Source organism: Platalea leucorodia (genome assembly GCF_965183815.1).
Source record: "Platalea leucorodia genome assembly, chromosome: 2".
In the NCBI taxonomy this organism is placed as follows: domain Eukaryota; kingdom Metazoa; phylum Chordata; class Aves; order Pelecaniformes; family Threskiornithidae; genus Platalea; species Platalea leucorodia.
The window spans coordinates 132473759-132495547 of record NC_138824.1 but is presented as its reverse complement, the minus strand read 5'-3'; the positions used below and the strand labels follow the sequence as shown (position 1 = coordinate 132495547).

Sequence of the window (21789 nt, the reverse complement as noted above, 5' to 3'; positions counted from 1 at the left end):
AGTTAAGAAGAGAGACGAGTGTTTACTTAAATACCTTTCTGAGAAAGGTCAGTATGGAAGAGCACTTGCTGCATCTTAAGACCAGTTACTTCTACAGATACAGACCATAGTTTTTCAAAGATTGTTGTCAAGATTTGCAATAGCTAGCAATTAATTTGAATACTTTAAAATATTTAACCTATAAAGCCCAAACCACAGAGATCTTGATGCCTGGTCTGGTTGTTTCAAGACTGCTCACTAGTTGATGCAAAAATATTCCAGGACAGTTCCTCTTCCTCTCCTTCCCCCACCCCACAAGGCAGAGGATTTCTGAGAAAAGGCTCCTAACTTCAGGGAAAACGAACAAACAGACCGCACTCTCGTCAGCTGTAAGACACCCATGGCATTCATCACAGCAGCCCAACTCACAATTCATGTTAGAAATCTTCCGAGTTACGCGGTTTATATGAAGCATCTAAGGAATATTCTGTATCTGATTTCAGAGGGAAACAGCTGGACTGAAAAAAATGCACATGACAAGTCGTAAATGACGTAACTCAAATAGTGCACGTTTATTCTGAACGGTATTTCTAAAGAGTTTGAGAAAAACAAAAACATGCTCCTGATGTACAACAAGGGCAATGGTATAGATTAAAAATGGACCATCTTATTGTAAAGAATTTGCTCCCCCTGCAACTTAACTTGTAGCATTGAGAATGCATCTGTAAACTGCATACAGCATACCTTTCACTAAGTCTTAACTCAAGAGACCAGGGGTGGTCTTAGCCAAATTAATCAGGAAGCAGTTGCAGATTCAAAAGAAACATCCAAGTCAGCGAACACTTTACAAAACACAGACTTTGTGCATAGCAGCTGACCCTGGATTACAGCATGGGGGAAAATAAAACAGTTTGAGGGATCAAATTTTTACTAGACACAGGGCACCATCAAGAATTAACGAAATGTCACATAAGTTTTTTTCAATTGTAACAGTATGTCTCATTTAGTTGGCAGGTTTAACCATTAGCTGCATCACGTAAACTCAGCCAGTTTCTGTATACACAAAATAAAATCTCTCCCTTCCCCCTCCCAAAAATGAGGGATACCTCTCCTGAATGATTCTTCTTCCCCTGTACCATGGTTTCCTCTAGTAGGAGTCTTTTTGTAGATAATATCTTCATACTTCAACCGATGTATGACAAAACCAGTTGCAGAGATTCAGGAATACCTCGTATATACACAATTTACACTCTAAAGCTGTTAGTCGCGTACATTTTTCTTGCTAGATCTTCATCCAGAACAGGAAGTGCTGGTGTGGGGTTTTTTTTCCCCCCACTGAAACTCCCAACTTTTAAAAAAATTTAGTTGTTCATAAGCTGCTATTTTCAAGCTAAAAGGAATTCCTGCTGCAGCAACAAAGTAACTGAAGGTCTCTGCAATAAGCCCATACTTCACAGAGTTTCAGTGTCTCTAGGTAACAGCACTGAGATACAGCGTTCTCCTCCCACACTCCACACTGCTGATATACTAATAAAATACAACTGTTTGTCATTCAGAACTACTGACCTTCACTCGCCCTTATCCATGTACAGGGAACACAGCTTTCTATGAGATTTAGATTAAACCTTGTGTTCAAGATCCAACAACCGTTTTCCAGGATTAATAACCTGGGAAAAGGAGTCTTATATTTGTGATTACTCTCTCTTCCATCTCCTACAAAACATTTTATCAGAAGTTACAATGAGGCAGGTTTGCTGTTGAATAGGAGCTTTAAGAATTGTTTTCAGGGATACATTCATAGAATGATGGCAGCCCAAAGCAAAAAGACAGAAACAAAGGTTAATCCAAGTAAGTTCAGACATCAGACTCGTACTTTTAAACCTGAAGGAAAACTGTCTGTGAAACACACCGATTTGTGGAAGCCTACGACAACAGCAAATCCTAAGAGTTCATATCCCCACACCCATCTACCCAACCCAAACACTTACCATTTAGTCCTAGAAGAATGAAGAGCACTTTGCTTGGCACCAGAGGCAGCTATGGTCTGAGTTACAGCTGTGCTGCACAAACATCCTCAAATACTGTATCTCTCCCTCCACACACTTCTCTTGGTTTGGTCTACAGATGGCCAGGGAAACTATGCTGGCATATGACAAGCTAATTGTGCTTCGATACACCCCCTTCTAGAAAGATGCTGGAACTGCCAACGTAACCAGTGCAAGCAGGTCCTAGCAGTACTAAAAATAAGCTTTTGTGAAAACTAGGCTGCTTCTGGCCAAGGAAACCATTTGCAACTTTCTAGCCCGAGCCTGCCACCGAGTGTTGCAAAGACAGGTGCTCAGGCCGTGCAAAGGGCCTTTTGTCGTTAGCGATCTGCTGCTCCCCGAGACTCGGTTAGTGCAAACCCAGCAAACAGAGTAGCCGTTTTCCAGCACGAGGCACTCCAACAAACACTACACGCCTCTGGGAAAGGAGGAGTAATTCTGGAGCAGCTTGTATAGTCACCCCTCCAGTATCAAAGACCACATAATGTGCAACGAGGGATGCTGTCCCTTGCCTCACCACAAGTCCCATCTTGAAATCCTTGGTTCCCAAGTCACCCTCGAATGACTGGACAGCACCTACTAACCAGATGTATGCTGCAATGCGCACTATAGGTTGGAGGATTTCAAAGCAGATGAATTCAAGATGCAGATTTAAACTTTAAAAAACAAACAGGAAAGGAATGCAGTTCAATATCTACGTGGGGAACGGGCAGGTTGGTGTTGTCTCAGCTCAGTGCACTTTCCCAGGTGCTTGGAGAAGAGTCCAAGCTCAAGTTGGTATTTGTATTGGCATACATAAAATCGCTGGCAACAGTGCATAGAAAGGAGCACTGATATTCACGCAAACGAAGCATGAAAGATGCAAAGCAGAGCTTAGTAGAGTTTACTGTAGCTTTGAGGTTACAGTACTAGGAAGAAGCCAGTCAGCCTATTTTCCAAACCCATAAAATGCTCTAATATATGCCGCTTTTTTCCGGTGCTCCGTGAACAGCCTCTCACGAGAGGAGAACTGCGTTATTACCACTGAACGGGGAAAGGAAAAAAGAATCTTCAAAGGAGCAAACTGTGCAGTTCTTAACCACCTCCTCCCGAAGGAGCACATAAACACAGCAAGCCAAGCCAATCCCAAGCAAATCCAGGAGACCCCCGCAAAGCTATGTGATTAGGGTCAGATTCGCGTTTGCCTTCTCAGCGTCACTGCCTGGTTTCCTCAGCCCTCGCCTCATCTCAGATTTGTCACCACAGACTTAGTAGCTGTAGCAAATTTATCTGGAGACAGGTGCTTGCCTTATGTGATCAAAGCCGGTTAGGTGGTCACAGTCACTTCTCCCATCCCAACAACACAGATAAAACTAACTCTCAATGAGCCCTACAGCATTTCACCCACTTTTAAAGCAAGGGTCTTGCCTCAGGATTCATATTTTTACAAGGTTGCTCTTGCCAACACCAGATCTAGCTCTTACTCTCGCAGAAGTCTGCTGGGAGTTGGGTAAATGAAAAAAAACAAAGACCACTCTAAACCCTCCTCTCAGTCAGTTAAGAAGTGTAGCACCAGCTTGGGTGAGGAGTATTTAAAAAAAGCATTCAAAAAGATCAGCCCAGGCAGAGTGAAAAGGTATGGTAAAGTAGCCCGCCCTTCTCAGCAAAAGATGGAGGAAAAAGCCATACTCAAAAATACTGGGAAGAACTAAACATACTTTTTTGAGGCGGGGAGAATTAAGAGGAAGAGTGGGAAGTACTGAAGTAACATTCAAAGGTTGGGGAGGAGTAAAGTACCCTGTAGGTTATAAAAAACACAATAATGTAGGAGTCAAAGGACAAGATACCACTTTTCCTTTTTCCTCCCATTGGATTTACATTCTGCTTACTGAAAGAGATAATTCTGAAGGAAACTTGTCATCAGGATAACCTGCTCAAGCCCTCCACACCTCAAACTTAAAGAGATCTGCACACCTTTTCCCACCCCAAAAAAGAAAGAAAAACCAAAAACCCAAAACAAACAAAAAACAGAAAGGAGAGCTCAAAAAAAAAAAAAAAACCCAAACATGACTGGACAATCCTTGGAAGAAGCATTACATTTTGTTGGAGAGAGGTCAAGAAAAAAAAAAATTAAGAGGATGAAGGGGTGGAGTTAAAAAAAAAAAAAGAAAAAATCAAGAGGCCTCTCTTTCCTTATTTGGCGACAAGCAAGTGCAAGAAAGTGTTCGTTGGGGTTTTGTTCAGTTGTCGGTCTTCTGCACATCTGCGTTCTGGCCAAGACAAGGGGCTTTGAGGTTTTTCTGCAGCACGTGAGCATCTGCGGGCTCTATCCTCTTGTAGTAGTTTTTCTTCGTCTCGATGATCTCAAAGCCAAACTTTCTGTAGAAATCAATTGCGGACTCATTGCTGATCTGGACATGCCTGGGACAGAAAGGAGGACAGAGAGACAGATATCAGCACTTTCTGTGGTACAGTATTCTGCCTCCACACTCAGAACGGTCAAAGACAAGGTAAGAAAAGGAGATACAGAGACAGGAACGATGGTGTAAGTTCAGGACTGGAAATTTTGGTCTTCCCAAATCAATCCCGAGCTAACACACAGCTCCTGGATGGCCTGTGGCAATCATTCTGAGAAGCGGCAAATGTTTCCCCTCAGTAAAGCTCTTTTAAGGAACACAAATAGCAGAGAGACTCTGAAGCATTACTAGCTCCGTGATTTGATTTTTCTTACTCTGGAAGTGACAGATATTTCGTGGAAATATATAAGAAAGTTTCACCGTAGAGCCGATTTTAACTGCCTGTAGCGACCAACACAGTTGTCTGAGTGAGGATCCCTACACACTGCAACACAAAACTGGCAATGGTGTTTGATACGATTTTAACTCTTTGCTCACTCCTAACTACCCCTCTCTCCTCACAAAAAAGCTATGGCAGCACAAAGAAGCCCTATGGACTTACAAAGTCCTTTCCCCTTTTATCTATCTCCCCCAGAGTTTTACAGATCTTGCTAGCGTGTTTCAAGAGTTTCAAGCCCTCCAGAACAAACAGCCATCAGCTCTTCATTCTAAGTGACTAGGACATTTATTTGCACAAGTTCTATTAAAAAAAGAAAAAAAGTTTGGCTCAGCAAAAGGCATTCGTTAAACACTCCCAAACTTCAGTGGACACTGCACAAGCTCATGAATCACTTTGTCATGACAACATGCTGCATAACCATAGAACCAAAGCAACTCTGGAAGCAACAGCAGAACAAAACAAAAGATCGTAGCGTTAAGCCCAATAAACACCAAATAGCTAAAAGGAAACTTCATAGTAATGACTATGCAGGAGAGCAGGAATACACGCCAAAAGCAGCTTTACTCGAACTCCTTTTTAAAACACCTGTTCCTCTTACAGAGATGGCACAAAGCTACAACAGTAGAGGCCTCGGAAGACTTTGCATCTCCTTGGCAGAGGTGGACTAAGCTTGAGGAGAAGGTCACTCCTTTTATAGCGATATCAGTGTACGAAACACTCCTCACTAAGCACCTTCAACGGTCCTGGCAAGAGTTTAGGGTGCAGTTCTGTGGCAGCATGAGTCCCTCCAAGCCGAACCTGCTGCAGGACTCTCCCTACCAGCGCACCGTGCTTGTACTGGTGTAAGCAAGCAGTGATGGACAAGGAAGAAGCTGGCTCAGAGAAGCAATCTGGCCAAAAACTGCATCAGCTCACCTGGCATTCACACAGACACCAACGCACAGGAAGAAGCAGAAGCGTGCAGCCAGCAGTGAAGGGGAAGCAAAGCTTTGGCATCTATGGATTTCAGGCTCTATTTCCATGGGGATCTATTAGGATGGCGGTGCTCTTTTAAGCAGCCCTGTGCTTTACCCCAGTGCTTGTTCTCATGTCTGCATCATGCCAAGTGCTTATGTAGACATGCAGTTGATTTAAAGGAGGAAAAAAAAAAAAAAACAAACAAAACCAAAAATGACACCCAGAAACAAAACCAAAAACAGCTTCCCCAGCTGGGTCAGGTCTTGACCTCGTTTACTGTGTCACTGCACAAACAGCTGACCTGGCACAGCGCAAGAGCGGGAACAGGCAGTTGGCCCTTGCTACTGAATGAGAACCTAGAGGGCTTGCAAGCACCTCTGATCTGGTGTTCTAACGTAACGCAGTACTGTCATATCAGACAGACAGCAAATATATCAAAACTGCATGCAAGGCTTGCAGTATTTTCCGTTCTGAGGGTGACACTGTATCCTGACACTGTAAAAAAATTCTTCCACAAAAATTTTTTTTAAGTCATACAGTGTAATTCTGCTATAGAACATAATTTTGTAACTAAGCTACTTTCAAATTCAGCACATTTGCAGAAGCCCTTCTAAAGCAAGCAAGCTTTTGCTTTTCTCAGCATCGCACAAGCAGCCCAGAATATGACCCTAGCTTTCTTGCTAGTACTGACAAGATGTCCCGTGACCCCACTGAAATACAGACTAAAAACGCTCTTGAATCTCCCTCCCTTTGCTCCCATATATGCCTCTATCACCTCTCCAAAAATGCATGAGTGTAACTCATTTACTTACAGATAGATGTTGTCAAAAGTGCCATCTTTTTCACAGATGTTTAAGACATGATTCAACATTTTAGTTCCTGCCAAAAGGTAAAGAGATACTTAAGAAAACCAGAAGTGCACAATCAAGTCTGTACTTAGCAAAGGGCTTTCTTGAGGAGAGGCAGGCTAAAATGACAGAGCTTGTGAGAACTAGGAAAGGCAAATAAAACACAGTGTATAAGTATTTCACTATCTGACTGCTCACAAAATTTAATTCATTGTTTCTTTGGAGAAAAAAACAACCCAACAGCCCAGAAGCATACATATAAAGCAGCTCATTTAAATACTAGCTTCAAGGTCTCAAACTCACCTCAAAATATGGTCAAAACAATATATAAAGCAGTTAGAGTATTGGTTAAGTTTTTTCTAATAAAGACCTAGTAAAATAATTTAAAAAAAGTTATCTTTTCATTCCAGTTTGCCAAAGCAAACAGGTTACTGTAAGGTCTTGATTAATCTGGCCTATGGATTTGCAACACGGAGAAAAGAACTAACTGCAGTACAGACAGAAAGCAGTTACTACCCATGAGCAGCAATAATCAGTAGTCATAAAGACAAAATAAATAGAAGAAACCCCTTCATTTCGAAGACTGAAGAGATAAACCAATGAAGGAATGTTGTGTTCTACTTATACATGACTTGCGTACTGGCTGCATACCTCTGACAAATTATTTCATATCTCTGTGCATCAATTTTCACATCCGTAGAAGCAGAGTATTTACATCACAGTATGATAATGTGATCAAGGTTAAAATAATCTGAAATCCTGAATTAGGAAGTTCTACAAAAAGTTCATTTCTGAAAGGTAGGAAAAGAGAGCACATGATAAATCATACTCTTTCCCCAAAGTCCCTTCCAAAGAAATCGGTGGTCTAAAAGCGTACTGTCTTGGTTAAAACTCTGGAAGAGCGTTTAGAAGGCTGCAGAGCAATCTGGGCTTTTGATGACTCAGATACTAAAGAAGCTCCTCCTTACCTATTCCTAGCCTTCGGTAGGGTGCCAGGCATCCGAGCGTCATGATGTACAGTCTCTTCTGGTTCTGGGAATGATCCACCCTACAGCACACTGCTCCCACTGCAATATCATTGAAATAGGCTGCCAGGGAGGGAAACAAAGTGTTATCAGTCACAAAGTCTCAAACCATACATACAGCTCCTGCATTTACGCCCTCCGTCTTCCTTCCGTCCCTCTTGCTAGTTCTCCCATCCAGATAAAATCATAGATCGTGGCTAACACTGCGAATGAAGCTCCCAATGGTGCTCTGACACAGCGGCTGGCTTACTGCAGTTCAAACCAACCAGCAATGACATCAGGAGGTAAGCTGGCAGCACACATCTCTCGAGTTTTCTGCTCTAACAGAAAACATGCCTATTCCCAGTAAAATGGAATCTATTTAGAACACAAAGCCTCCGAGGCTGGGACTGTGGCTTTTTGAGGTTCCCAAACAGTTATTTTTCATTATCTAAAACAACAAAATAGAAGGATCTGCTATTCAAAACCATTATGGATAGCAATGATGAGCACTTCTGCCACCATAGCCCACAATTACTGGCAAGAACATTTGTACCTAATTTGGCTAGTTCGCCAACCTCCAGTACATCCTTGTAGAACTTGTCATTGTAGCTGACAGGAAAAATGACCTGGTTTAGTCTCTTCAGCTGCTTAATGTTGTGTGGCGTCACATCTCCCAGCTCGATCCGGCTACTGGAACAAATCAAAATATGCTTAACATCTGACACACTGCAAAATTTCTAAGGACACCAAAAATTAATTACTTTTTTTATGCTTAGAGAACTGTCCCACCTAATAATCAGTTCAATACATATTTGAACTGCAGTGTTCAACCCATACAATTAAGTCTTCTGTTGGTGGCTGATTTAACTCCCAAACCCAATTTCAGTTGGTACTATACAGTCAAAAGTTTTGTGGGCCACGCTTAACACCAACATACCATAGTATACGTGTGGTTTTATGGGGTGGGAGACAGGAGAACACAAATCTGTGTAGGAGTATCAGCTTTAACTTTCTCCCATTAATTTCCTCACTGATCATCAAGATCACGGCGGCGGGGGGGAGAAAAGAAAAAGATGGGAGGGACAGGTGGCTAGCATAGCGACCAAGAAAATGAAGTCCTTAACCATACTTCAAAGACAGCCCTAATTTTACCACCAATCAATATAAAGCTTATGCTTAGACAAAAACTAAGTCATTACTGGACATCTGTCTCTAAAGAGCAACAATACCGTGTGCAGCAAACTCATAATAAGCCTGTAAGTATGCAAGCGTGCCACTGTCAAGGTGATATCCGCATCTATTATCATCACCGCTGAAGTCATTCTTCCTGCTGGCTGAGAGCAGAATCACAACCTTAAAACACCAGTACCGCACCGAATTACACTGAAAAGAAACAGACCAAGCTTCTCCCTTTTCTGAGACTAACTTCCTGACAGAAACACTACATATGCAGAAGCAAATTGAAAAAAAGGTATTAGGTGTTCTTATTCCCCAAGCCAATTTCTTGGGTGCAAGTAGACAGTTTTAACGGGGGCTACAAGAATGAAAAATAAAAAACCAAGATAATAAAAGTGTTTTCCCAAATGGCCACCAGATTACGTAGGCAGGTACAAAGCCAATGCATGTTGAGTTAGAACCATACACAATTCTAGGTTCATCTCAGCCCTGTTTTACCAAATACATACAGGCAACCAGATCATTTTCTGCCAAGACATCGGTAAAGACACTGTTTGTCTTTTTTAAAAAAAAAAAAAAAAGTCAAATTCTGTTTTCAAAAAGGCAGCTAAGATCCCTGTACGCCAGGCTTCAAGCTTCATTCTAGTAATGTGCAGTAGCTGCTTTCCACCCCCAATGCCTCTTGTGCCTAGGCAGCTTGTTTTTTCAGGTAAGTTGATGCCTAGGACACAACAGCCCAGATTAACTTACATAATACAGTGAAACGAAGAAGAGGTAATAACCAATAACCTTTTTCTTCAAGAACCGTACCAAACAGCACAGAGTATAATCTGTCTCCGCTTTATTAACTGGCCTTGGTTATACATCACAACCCTTAAACGATTAGTACTCCAGATAGCACATCCGTTTTAGTTGTCGCTACCAATGATGGGTGATAAATATACAATGCTTTCTAGGCATTGTACTGCAGCCTGCACAACTATCAGAGAAAGCTACAGGAATGGAGCCTTCAACATTTACTTCAAGAAGCATAACTTGCCCTCACACCCACTTTCTCCTTTTCTTTTACAGCTAAGAATACAGTCTTCAGTTCTGCAAAGGTATCGAGGATCACCACTGCCCCCTCTCTGGTACGACAGATCAGTCTCCCTGAAGAAGCTAAACAATTTGTAAGTAGGGCTTACCTTTCAGAGAACCATCTAGCATTAACTAACAGACTGTTGATGATTTTGTAATTCTCTACCAGATTAATATGCTCCAGTTAATTATTCTAACTACTTAGAATTAATGGATGGCATTTACATATTGAACTTTGGTGACTCCAAAGTCTAACTTTTCATCACACATTTGCCAAAGAGATTGAAAAACCCTCTGATGTCAAACATCTCATGCCAGCATGGGTGCTTGCCAATGGTTCCAGACAGCTCCTCATCTTCCCCCTACCGCACTCAGCACGTCAATCGATCTTTCCCCCCCCCTCACTGCAAGAGCAACTGCTAAGCCACAAATTCTTTTTGTAGTAGTTTGCCCCTGAGCTCTGCCCAATTGTACAGCAATCTCTTGAGAGACGTCTCACTAGAACTGGACAGCACGTTCTCCAACAGTGACCCAGAATGACAGAAGAAGCAACAGTCTCCATATTCTTGCATCTCATCCATGTCAAGATACCCAGGCATACTACAAGCAACAGCAATGGGATATATTTCTAAAGTTTCTAGCTATAAACCACTATATTGTGCTGAAATAGTCTGCAGTATCTCTTTTCCATGACTTCTACCACTACCAGCCCTTTGTTTCACAGCCTTTTCCATCTTCTAGATTATTTTTGCTCTCAATTCCTTTCTTCATGTATCACCACTTGTGCAAGCCCCTTTGAATATATTCCAATGTAAAGTAAGTACCGAGCTAGTAAGGATGATCTCACACCACAGCAGTAATCCTGTTGTAAACAAGCATGCTATCAAATGATAGTAAAGTTAGTAGATGGTGGCATAACTGTAATACTTGTTTTATGCCCAGCTTAGCACAGCTGTTCAGCCTAGCATGGCAGGGCTTCTTCAGGCGCACAGAAGGCAAGTCGCGCCCTTCTCTCATCCCAGCCAGCAGTGCTGCTACCTTTTCTCACAAAGTGTTCCCAGGTGTATTTGTGTTTGGGAGAGAGTTTTGCTGGAGCAGAGAACCTGAATAACCTCATACTAGGAGCAAAGAGAAGACCCAGCAGCCTCTTTTGCTGCAGTCCGCATCAGAGTGGAAACCAAAGGGAGCAGGTCTCAACTGCCCAGGTAGATCAGATGAGCTGCAGAGTAGGAGGTCAGTAAGGGAAGAGAAAAAACTCACAGTCAGACTCAGTCCCTTGAAAGCCTAGACATCTTGTCCAAAAGATTTAACAGTATATTAACCTTGGTGATACTTTCTTTCTCTCAGTAGATCCAAGCTTCAGTACATCAGTAACACTAGCATGAACTTTTACAATGAACTCACAGCAAACTTGTTATAGAGCAAGTCCCTCTTTATACTTGAGCAAAAATCTCCGACATCGACTATTACCAGGTCGTATGTTTTCTAATATTATTTTAAAATTAATTAGTTACTAATGAAGAAAGAAATAAGGCATTAGAAGACAGTCACTATGGAATATTTATGATGACAGTGCAACAGGACAAAGATATGTTGTCAGGGGCAGCCAGGACAAGACGGCTGAAAAAGGGACCATGGCCAGAAGATGGACCTTCACCAAGAAGGTTTCAGACAGGGAATAAATAAATAAGTGCGGAAGGAGAGTCTAAGGCTGCTCATAGCTGCTGAGCCAAGACATCACCTCTGAGGCTGGCATCAGGCCAGAGAAACAAGTTCCAGTAGTAGGTGGCTAAAAGGTGCTGTTGACAGATCTCCTGGAGCCCTTGGGCTCCCCCCCTCTCTCTCTCACCACTTGCCACATTCCTCGCTGCCTCCTGCCATCTCCTCCTGCCTGCCTCCTGTGCTCTGTCACTAGCTGTTTCCTTGTTGCTCGAGAGTTGCACCAGGGCCAGTAATTTATCCTGGAGGATAATATGAAAAAAGTTTGAGAAATGCTGCAGGAAGCATAAATCAATATGCTAAATATGTCTGTTTAAATAGTATGTACTCAAACCATAGATTACTTTAATGTATAGCACTAGCTGATTAAATCAGCACCACATCTATTACACACAAAAACATTTAATAAGTAAACTAAATGAGGACATGGAAAGGAAGACCCACGTCATGCGAGTTCATCGCTTTGCCCAAGGACAGCGGGGCAAAAGTGCCGCTAGGGCCTCGAGTGAAAACACAGGAGAGCTGGCACTGCTGCCGAAAGCAGCAGTCTTGCTGTCCCCAAGCCACTCTTTTCCATCCTCTTGCTGGCACAAACATTTGTGCCACAATGTAGTGAACCAACCCCAATTAAAACTAACCTAGCCAAAAAAAGAAAAAAAAAAAAAAAAAAAAAAAAGTTTAGTTTTAACCCACATCAGTTCCCCGACTGGGTTTGCCACACAAGTCTTCTGCCAGTATAAAGAAGAAAAAAAATTGCCAGAGGCAGAACCTGTTGGTTCTCGAGCAGAAGTGCCAGCCTACCCCAGTTTAACCTGGAAGTACTGTGCAAGAGGAGCACAAGGATCATTCAGCATCTAGAGGATTTTGTGCTGCACCTTATCATTTACCCAACAACACGCACTTTGAACCTAAGGACTTAATGTCGGGCCTCTTATTGCTACAGTGGTCTACAAAGCCATACCCTTTCCTAGATGGAATACCAGCCCTCTGAAGCCACTTAAACATCAGGCTGTTCCCAAGCTACTGTTATCCTCATAGTCAGGCTTTCTTCTGATTGCCATTCTAAATGTGCTCAGGTTCTACCCGTACGCTGCCTCTCGTTGCTCATTAGCTTCCATAGCTGATGGGCACCAAGGCGCCCTATCCCACATGCTTTTTCAGAGAGCTATCGTGACCTCTTTATACTTTCCTTCTTGTAACTAAAGCCAAGCTCCTGGCCTCCTCCTTTAAGACTGGCTCTTAATTCCTACTATTGTCATACTAGGTCTTCTTTCCATTCCTTTAGATTAAAGTTAATTTTCCTTAAACACGGCTAACCAAAACTGCTTACAGTACCCTAAGTACTTACTATTGCCTTGTACAACGGCAGTGAGGTTTTTCCTGTCTCTACCGGAACCATTTTCCTGACATATCCTAGGACTACGTTTGCATTTCTCCCAACTGCAACGTACTGCGACTCGGTTACTGAGGAAGAATCGCAGCGGGACTTCGCTAGCGTAGGGCTGCTGTCTGTTGAAAGCGCACAGCGACACTGCCCAGCAATGCAAGAGTGGAAGTGAAGGGTGATCCATGAAATCCCAATGGAAGTGGGACGTTAATGAGGTGACATGCAGCCGTTACTGAAACTGGATACATGCCCAGAACATCAGTATTAACGCCCCTGCTCTTGCGTGCTAGTGGCCTAGGATCCTTCAAGCACTTGCTAGAAAAAACGTTGCGCTTTGTGTAGGACCAACTGCAATCCCATTCGTCCTACTGCAGCTGCATTCCTCTATCTACAGCCTGCTACAGGGCTGTGATTTGAACACTGTCGATTTTCCCTCTAACATCGTAAATTTATACCGGTGGAAGTAACACAGGCTAAACGAGACATTAGTGTTTGCCTGTGCTAAGGCTGCCTTTTGCCTCTCGACGTATACCAAAGGAGAACGGCTATACAGAGTGATAGCTCAAGAAAAAGCCAATTTCCAGAGTTACAGTTCAAGAGCAAATACAAATTCAGTCCCAGGGAATAGCAAGTGCTGAACGCTAGTTTAGAACCAACATGAGGGAGAAAAAGGGGGAATTCCGAGCTTCTTAATGCTGCAAGAATCTCAGTCTCATTCAACTTTAAATAGTGCAAGTCTCTCCCCAGAGGGATGTGCCTGACTGAAACAGATCTCGGTGTAACTGATAGCTGGAGTCAGGCTTATTGAAGGCATCTGGCATGCTAAATTTAGCAGAGCTGCATCTGCAACTCGCAAAACTCACTGAGGTATCGTCAAACAGTCAGGAGAGGGAGCACGGGGGAGAAAAAGGCCCTAACAAATTAGAGGACTTCAGGGAAGGTTTGTCACCCACTAAGCGGCCAACTAGCTTTATTGCTTCTATTTTGGCTTCCAAGTCAAAGCAGGAGTCTAGACAGGATAATCCACTCATAAAATAAAACCAAACCAGAGCTATGAAAGCTATAGACCTGAAGGGTGTGGCTTTGCGTAGATTCAGTTCCAAAGCCAAAAGAGCCTCTCTAGGGTTTGTTTTTTTGGTTGGGGTGGTTTTTTTTTTTTTTGGTGTTTTTTGTTGTTGTTGTTGTTGGTTTTTTTGGGGGGTGTTTGTTTGGTTTTGTTTTTTGTATTTTTTTTTTAAAACAGATGAGCTGTCTTGCTAGGCACACAAGTTAGTCTAGTTCTTGTGGGCAGAGCAGTATGTTTTCAATTATCTAGAAGATCTGTGGGCTGTAAATCTACTCTGCTTCACTTGTCAGAAAACCAGAAGGCTAAGTACAAGCCTAGCATGCAAAAAGTCTTACCAATTTGCTTCTGAGCCCCCCTGATCTTCTTTAGCCTCACTTACTACTGAAAACATGGATTTGCATGACACCTGATACCCTGCTGGAAGTTACCCCAGCCGTGTGCTGGATTGTAGGAGGCCACAGTGATGTACAGAAGAAAGCTAAGCAATTTTAGAATGAGAATTAACAGACGACTTCACTCAAGACTTGTGGTTCAAATGGATCTCTGTGTGAATAGGTTTCACTGGCACGTGTTGTAATTCCCCAAGACATACTTCAGACCCTCCTTGCCTCTGTCCTTTATAACGAAAAGATACACAGCACATTACAGTCAAAGTTTCTTCATTATATTTGGATAATTCACTCTGCTTCAACCTAGAAAACCTGACCATTGTACAAAAGATTGGCCAGTCTTCACATGCAAGAGGCAAAGTTATGCTATAATAGCCTCACAGTTTTCCCAGCTGAAACCTGCTCTTCAAGAGTTGTACTAGACCTCAAACCTAGACTCAACTCTGATCTCAAAAAAAAAAAAAAAAAAAAAAAAAAAGAGAGACAACCCTAAAGCTACAGTAGCAGTACAATCGTGAAGCATCTCAGCTGCCTGATTATGCAAGTGCAAGGGGGAGACAGTGAGGTTATTTCAACAAGCATCAAATAAAAACAAACTTTCCCAAGAAAATTAAAGCTATCTCATTCTGCAGTTGGATACAAAGAGCAGGAATCACCATGCCCAGCTGACAGGATTTCCAAACTCCAAAAATATCGGAAATAAACGTAGCTGGTCTAGAACAGAAAAGCAGCCATACATACATCGCTCAGTAGCCTGTAACACTTTGCTGCTTCAGAGCACCTCAGGAGGTAAAGGCTCAGATATTGTATCTGGCTATCCCAGGTGCATCAAAGTCAGGTGAAAGAGGAAACAACTTGCCTGCGTTCATACAGCAGATAAAGAGCTGCCAGAAATCCTAACTCTCCATTGCTGGTCTAACCACTTTTCCTTACTAGTCAAGTAAGCTCACAAGAACACTCAGATTTTGAACCATGATTGCAAAGCAGAAGTACTTCACCAGTTTGAAACAACTTGGCTCAAAATTAGTTTTGTGTCTCCATCACAGATACCCTGAGACATCTGACCAGTTACTGCCCCTTTCTGTACCCTCAGTGTTCCTGGGTATAACAATTATAACCCTTACTTGCCTCCCAGGTGATCATGAACCTTCGCTAATTAATATTCACAAAGTACCTGACGATCCTCAGGTGAGAACAGAGGCTTACCTTCAGATTCAAGATAGAAGTGATGCTGGGTTCACAAAGTGCCTTATTTACATAAATCTGTATAGCTCAAAGGCACTTCTTGTACTTATGTTAGGTAACAAACTATAGAGTTGACATATCATAGAATTGACATAACAAACTATAGAATTGACATATAGCATTGACATCAAAAAGGCATTTATCTGCCTCACACAAACTATATATTTCTATAAGTCACTGAAACACCTTTCTTTCCAAATGCTTGTGCCCATTAGATTAGCAAAAAATGGCAGGTCATTATGGGTCTCCTGCTTATACCTCCCATTTCAGTCCCAGGTTGGTGGTTTTTTGAGGTGTTCAAATCATGCATTATATAAAGAACACACGGCGAAAAATTAACAGAACGCGCTATCAGTTTTATGCGCCTACCTTCAAATACTTCTAAGGCAACAATCATTGCAAGCACCTAAATTATCAAGCACAAAAAGCTATTTTTCCCCCCTTTCCTTTTCCCAGTTTTGAATAAGAATGAATTGTTCGCAGATGAAAATTTGTGCTAAAGAGCTACTTATTAAAAAATAAACAGATCTCCTTTAGCTGCAATTTTCAATCTAATTTGTGATCTTTGCTGACAAGAAATTCCAAGCGCCATGTAGAGAAAACTTTCACAAGCCTTAAATTGCTGCCCTGGGTCTCACCCCATAGTCTCAAGAGAGGAAAAATACAATGGTCAGATGGTGGAAATGGGAAACTTTTTCAGGGATGGAGATTCTAGTCTGCTAAGGGCCAAAAATCACATGGAGCCTGGAAAAGAATGAGGAGAGGGAGGAGGAAAGCCAAGTGAGCTCAGGAAGCACTTCATGCATGAAGATCTTACCATGCAGCACGATATTTTCAATCCATTAAAAAAAAAAAAATTACTCTGCCCCCAGGAAAATTCAAATATCTTAATCTTAGTCACCTAGTGACGGTGTTGTGGAAATGGTTTTGGCTCTATTTTCGGTAAAGCCTCATTTCATTTCCTTGCCATAATGACTTAATTCAATATGCTTTGACACAAATACAGTTACCCCATCTCAATGCCGTGCTTCTCTGCTCTCAGGTCTTCAAGTCCAAGAGTCTCCAGCAATTCTTCTATGCATAGACTGCTTCTCTCTTCCCCTGCCCCGTGCTTCCTCACCTCAAATCTCCCTCCTGACAAACTTTTGCTGCTTTAAAACTCCCACATAGGTCACTTCTTCCCTTCCCCTCTTTCAGCAGGGAGCAGAAAGTAACCCTGACATTGCCTGCCTCACTTAGAGCAGAAGGGACACAAGGAGGTACTGCACTTCTCTTATCAATTCCCAAACAAATATAAAGATCCAGCTTCTCCTGTCCTTTCCTCCTCCTCTTCCTGGTAAAAATACCTAGCGCCTTCTCAGATTATTGGTCTGAACACTTCTAACGCTTGCCAAATGGGCAGGCTCTTCAAGCTCTGAATCATTTCCACTTGGATAAAAGTATTTTTCTGGCTCAACCATCACCCATTATTCCCCATTTTTGAAAAGATTTAATGTGGCAAAGGAGGATGCATCATTTCTCTTGTCCTCAGGAGATGGCAGCAGAGTCTGTGGCATTTGGTGACTAACTAAAGATACTACATTTTTCACAGAAGAAACGTCCCAACCTAGCAAGCCAATCTATATACCAACAAGCCTCATATACATGTAAAAAGAACTGAATGGTCAAACCCCACTCAAAAGCCAAGACTGGGTTCTAAAGCGTGTAAATAAAATGGCTACAATCCCTACGCCACCTTCCTATCCTCCCAATCCTTCCTACTTCATGGAGTGTCTTAATCTGGTTATGGAATTAAACTCGAAGTGGTTAGAGTTACAGATTAGGTTAAAGTACCTATAATAAACTGCATTAAGTTTTTATAAACTTAATTTAGAAGACATTAAGCTATTTGTAAGCATGCATATAGGCAAGGTCTAAACTTACCATCCGTGAAATTAAATGCAGAAAGTATAGCTCACGCTTTGACATTTCTAGGTTCAGAAAAATCCTAAAACCAAACAATGATTTTCAAGCTCAATTACCTTTTTTGTCATGCCTCCAGTGCATATGACAATTCAGCAGTTCTCTCATAAACTTGGAACTTCCTCCCATATACATTAAGCTTAGCACTGTGCCTTGCAAATGGAAACAAATCAACAGTTCTGCACGAACTGTGTAATACTAACTCAGAAGAGTAGAGAAAAAAACCTCCCTGTTCTCATGAGAAACACGCACAGCGTCAGGACCTTGAAGGGTTTACTTCGCGAATCCAGGCAAAACAAGCAGCGATATCAGAGCTTATCCATAACTACTCACTGTACTTTAAATACACTACTGTTATTTTTCTGTTAGGCTCAGCATTCCCCAGCTGGGACGTCTCTTCTACAAAGGCAGCCAGCATAGCACTAGCCCACAAAGCCTCTCAGTTATGAAGCTCTCTGTGGCAGCAGCTACCTTTTGTGCAGCATCTCGTCTGAAGGGCTCTTCTGCAGCAAGTCACAAAACTACAAAGCGCAAGACTTAACTGCAGCATGTGCAAGTTTAGAGGCGGTCTCCTAGAAGCTTCTTACAGAAAAGCAGCACGCGTTACTTTCTAAGACAGCGGTGTAACACACGGCACTCTGCTCCCTGTTTCAATCAGTTTTCCATCACGTGGCTAAACGTATGCTGCCACATGACAATCCCACAGGTGTTTCTCATCAAAACGGGAGAGGGGTTTGGTCAATGTGACAAAATAACACACGTGCACGGGAGCACAGGCACGAGGCCCTGCTTGTAACGCGCACTACATGCTCCGTATGTGAGCTGGCGCTCCCGGTCCCATAGCAGCTACAAGCATATGATGGAGCACGCCTGTCCTGCATTGCACCCCCTGTGTAACATGGTTTTTAGGTAAGGGCAGCAGGGAGGGGCTGGATGACTTATTCTCACAGGCTTCATCTGAACTGAAACAGGTCAGGAGAGCACCTTTACTGTAAGGCATCAGAAGGCCACAGACAGCAACCAGCAAATGCTCAAGAATCCATGCAAGATTTTCCGTTTTCTTTCCTTAAAACCAGTAGCATAACAACTGTAATGAAAATACAAAAACACCGAACAACAGACAATCAATGCTGCGAAAGCAGTGAAGTGCAGGGAGTATTATTTACATCTGCTCTACAAAAACAGGCAAATTGCTACAGACAGTAGAACCCGAGTCCCTCCCACTGCTATTTTTCCTCATGCAAATCCAGTTCTAAAACAGATTTTCGAATTCCAGAACTAACACTAACAACATTTAGGAATACAATAAATGAAAAAAGAAATGAACCTTAGAGGATCATGAAGTTCACTGACAGAACAGTGAATTGCCTCTGTTTTTCAACTCACGTGTAAAAAAAAAAAAAAAAGGGAAACATAACAAGTCTCTGAACTATTAAAATCATTCAGAAGATGAGGATAGAGTGAACATAAAGCCAAGTATCACAAAAGCAGGTGGGAGGTAATAGCAATTACCAGTTCAGAAGCTGATGTTTAAATCATCAAATAAGAGGAAACCCACAAAATTTTAAGCAGCTCAGAAAGCAAAAAAATCTTTCACTATCTCTGAAACTAGAGGTCCTCTGTAAAAGAAGGCACCTAATCTCAAATACCCTGATGACAGAGACACTACAGCCCCCTACACATCATTAACACATTGCTATGTGCTGTTTCGAATTCAGAGAGCTAAGAAAGAGGGCTGCAAGCAAAGCACATTGACTACGCAATCTCTTTTAGATCTGAAATTTCAAAACACCAGTAAACTTGCTAGTTTCTTTTTTAATTCTTTCTCTGCGAAAGCAGACTGTTCATAATTACAGCTGATGTTATGGGTCTTAGGGCTCCCAAAATTATCTCTGCACTTTGTGGTGTGGGTAACTATGCAACGCATACACTCCCAGAAAAAGTTCTCAGATGGAGTCAGTTTGTTGAAAAGAACGGATCCACAATTTTGGATTTAATACTGAAGACAGATCGGATCCCTTCAAACACCACATCAGCTTCTGTATGTTGGGAGTTGAAGCTTTAGATCTATTTTTGGACCTATCTTCTGACAGTACTTGTTTTTTTAAGGATCTTCTCTGATCTTTGTAGCTTGACTAACAATTCAGTTTGTTCCAGAGCAGGCCTGTGTAATTTAATATATTTCTTCCAAAATCTTCGTCTAGTCCTTTGATTCTCTCATTGTATTTAAATTGGGTTATTTTTCAATTTGCGTTCTATCAGCCCATTTGCCTCAATCTGAATTTTTAGAGAACACTGGGATTCAATATGAAGATTTTTGATTCTGCACAAGAACTTGCCAACAGTGTTTTGACAAGAGAGGAATATGCTGCTCTTTAAAGAGATGAAGAAGTACCAGAAAAGCGGAAATATGCAAGTACAGAACCCAAACGGATCAGTTCTGAAGCTGACTCAGTGATAAAGCTGCCTGTACGTGAAAGTAAAGTAACAGAAATAAAGTTTGGTGCTCTGGAAGCAGAAGAGGGGTGTGTGGTGGGTTTTTTTCCCTCCATAGCTTTTTATTTAAAAAAAAAAAAAAAAGTTATAAAAAAGTGAAAAGCTCCCTGAAATAAGAACTCCTGAGCAGCGCGAGCAAAGCCAGGGCTCAGCCCCTCGGGGAGCGCTGCAGCACGGCGGACAGCTCTGGCTGCAGCCTGCCAGGAGACCTCCACGGCCACGGCCTGACAGCCCTGGGCCACCTTCCACCTCGTGCGGCCAGGGCCCAGTAGCCCTATCCCTCAGCTCACGACTGACGCACAGCCAAAGCTGTGAAAACAGCAGAATGGTCGACGGAGGACAAAAGGAAACCCAGTTTCATCAGGAGCGCTGCTGAACAACGATCGCGTCACCTGCCACTTCATCTCGGCTGATCGGCGCTGTTGCTCTTCTCGCAAACTCTGTCATCTTCATTAAGAGGTGACTAAGCGGCAGGGTGCCCCGTTTCACGTAGGGTGGTGCAGGCGAATAAGGGATCGCCCGATATCCCAAACACACCTATTTAACATCAGCTGAGAGTCAGTGGGTTTGCAATCATCACTGAACCCGTTTCTACAGACACCTGCCAGCCCCTCACAATGTCTGAAGCTGCTTGCATGCTGTAAGAAATAGCTAAGTACCTCTTATCAAGCCGTTTTGTCGTGTGACCTCACCCCAATTGCTAATAAGCTAAACCCCTTACCATTTCTTAGTAAAAGCTTAAGTGCTTCAGCTTCCATTCACCCTGCCTTAAGCTGCCAAACTGGAATAATAATACCCAGCATTGCATAACCCCAGTTTCAAGGGGACTGATTTCACACTCTTTTGAGAAACAGCTGTGGCAAACCTCCTTCGTGCGTAGGAAGAAACCGAGGCACGGAGCAGAAGGATCACGTCTTGTGGAACACCGGTGAGGCTAAAATTAATAAGCGTTAGGCGATTTAACCAACGCTGAAAAACCTGTCCCAAAGCGACCTGCGCAAGGTCAGGCAGGTCATCCGGCACCGGAGCAGAACCGCGGCTCCGAGGGCCTCGGGTCCCCCGCTCAAACACGGCCCCTGGCTGCCCGCACCCCGCGGGAAGGCAAGCCTTTCAAGCGACCGCACCTGAAACCCCTCGGTTGTCAAGAGCCGCCGAGAAGCGAAAAGCCGAGCCCGAAGCAGCAGCGCGCTACAGAAACCAGACACAAAACACAGCTCGTTTTCACCCCGTCCACGTCGCACGGCCTCCGAGGGGATAAACGCTGGGAGACCTGAGCCACCAAAGGCGCTGGCAGGACGCTACACACAATAGCCCTGCCAAACCGCCCCTCCAAGGCCGGCAGCCTCCTCCCACGCCGGGCAAGCACGAAGGACCGGCCGGCGTCCCTTCTCCCTTCGCTTTGCAGATGCCCGCCGCGACTGGGCCGCGCCGTCCGGGCCCGCTCCCCGCGCCGCCCGCGGGCGGCGCGGGGAGCGGGCCCGGACGGCGCGGCCCTGTCACGGCCCACACTCACCCCTTCATGGTGCGGCCGCGGCCTGGCCGGCGTCCGCGCTGGCTGCGTGCAGGGCCCGGCGGTGCGGGTGCGGCTGCGGCCTCCCCCTCCTCGGCCCGGGCAGCGCGGACGGCTCAGCCTCCTGCTCCCGCTCCCGCGGCCGCTCCAC

The 21789-nt window shown here is 43.4% G+C and overlaps 1 protein-coding gene across 2 annotated transcripts; it reads right to left on the bottom strand.

The window, feature by feature from the left end:
- Positions 1-508: 508 nt before the first annotated feature.
- On the bottom strand, positions 509-21783 carry NAA50 (N-alpha-acetyltransferase 50, NatE catalytic subunit). Of its 2 annotated transcripts, none has more exons than XM_082304870.1 (5): positions 21642-21783; positions 8165-8301; positions 7573-7692; positions 6569-6635; positions 509-4424 (listed from the first exon to the last, which is right to left on the bottom strand). In XM_082304870.1, exons 1-5 carry the CDS (start codon positions 21647-21649, stop codon positions 4244-4246), a joined length of 513 nt encoding a protein of 170 aa, XP_082160996.1. In that variant the 5' UTR covers positions 21650-21783; the 3' UTR covers positions 509-4243. The 2 variants fall into 2 exon arrangements, with proteins under 2 accessions (XP_082160996.1, XP_082160997.1); XM_082304871.1 differs by having other exon boundaries at positions 8165-8298.
- Positions 21784-21789: the final 6 nt, after the last annotated feature.

What these genes read in the sequence shown, in the direction of transcription:
- NAA50 (XM_082304870.1), bottom strand. An exon ending in TGGCGAACTAGCCAAATTAG is followed by an intron (nt 7,693 to 8,164) that starts GTACAAATGTTC and finishes CCTCCCTGGCAG; the next exon opens with CCTATTTCAATGATATTGCA. An exon ending in ACTTTTGACAACATCTATCT is followed by an intron (nt 4,425 to 6,568) that starts GTAAGTAAATGA and finishes TTTCTGTCCCAG; the next exon opens with GCATGTCCAGATCAGCAATG.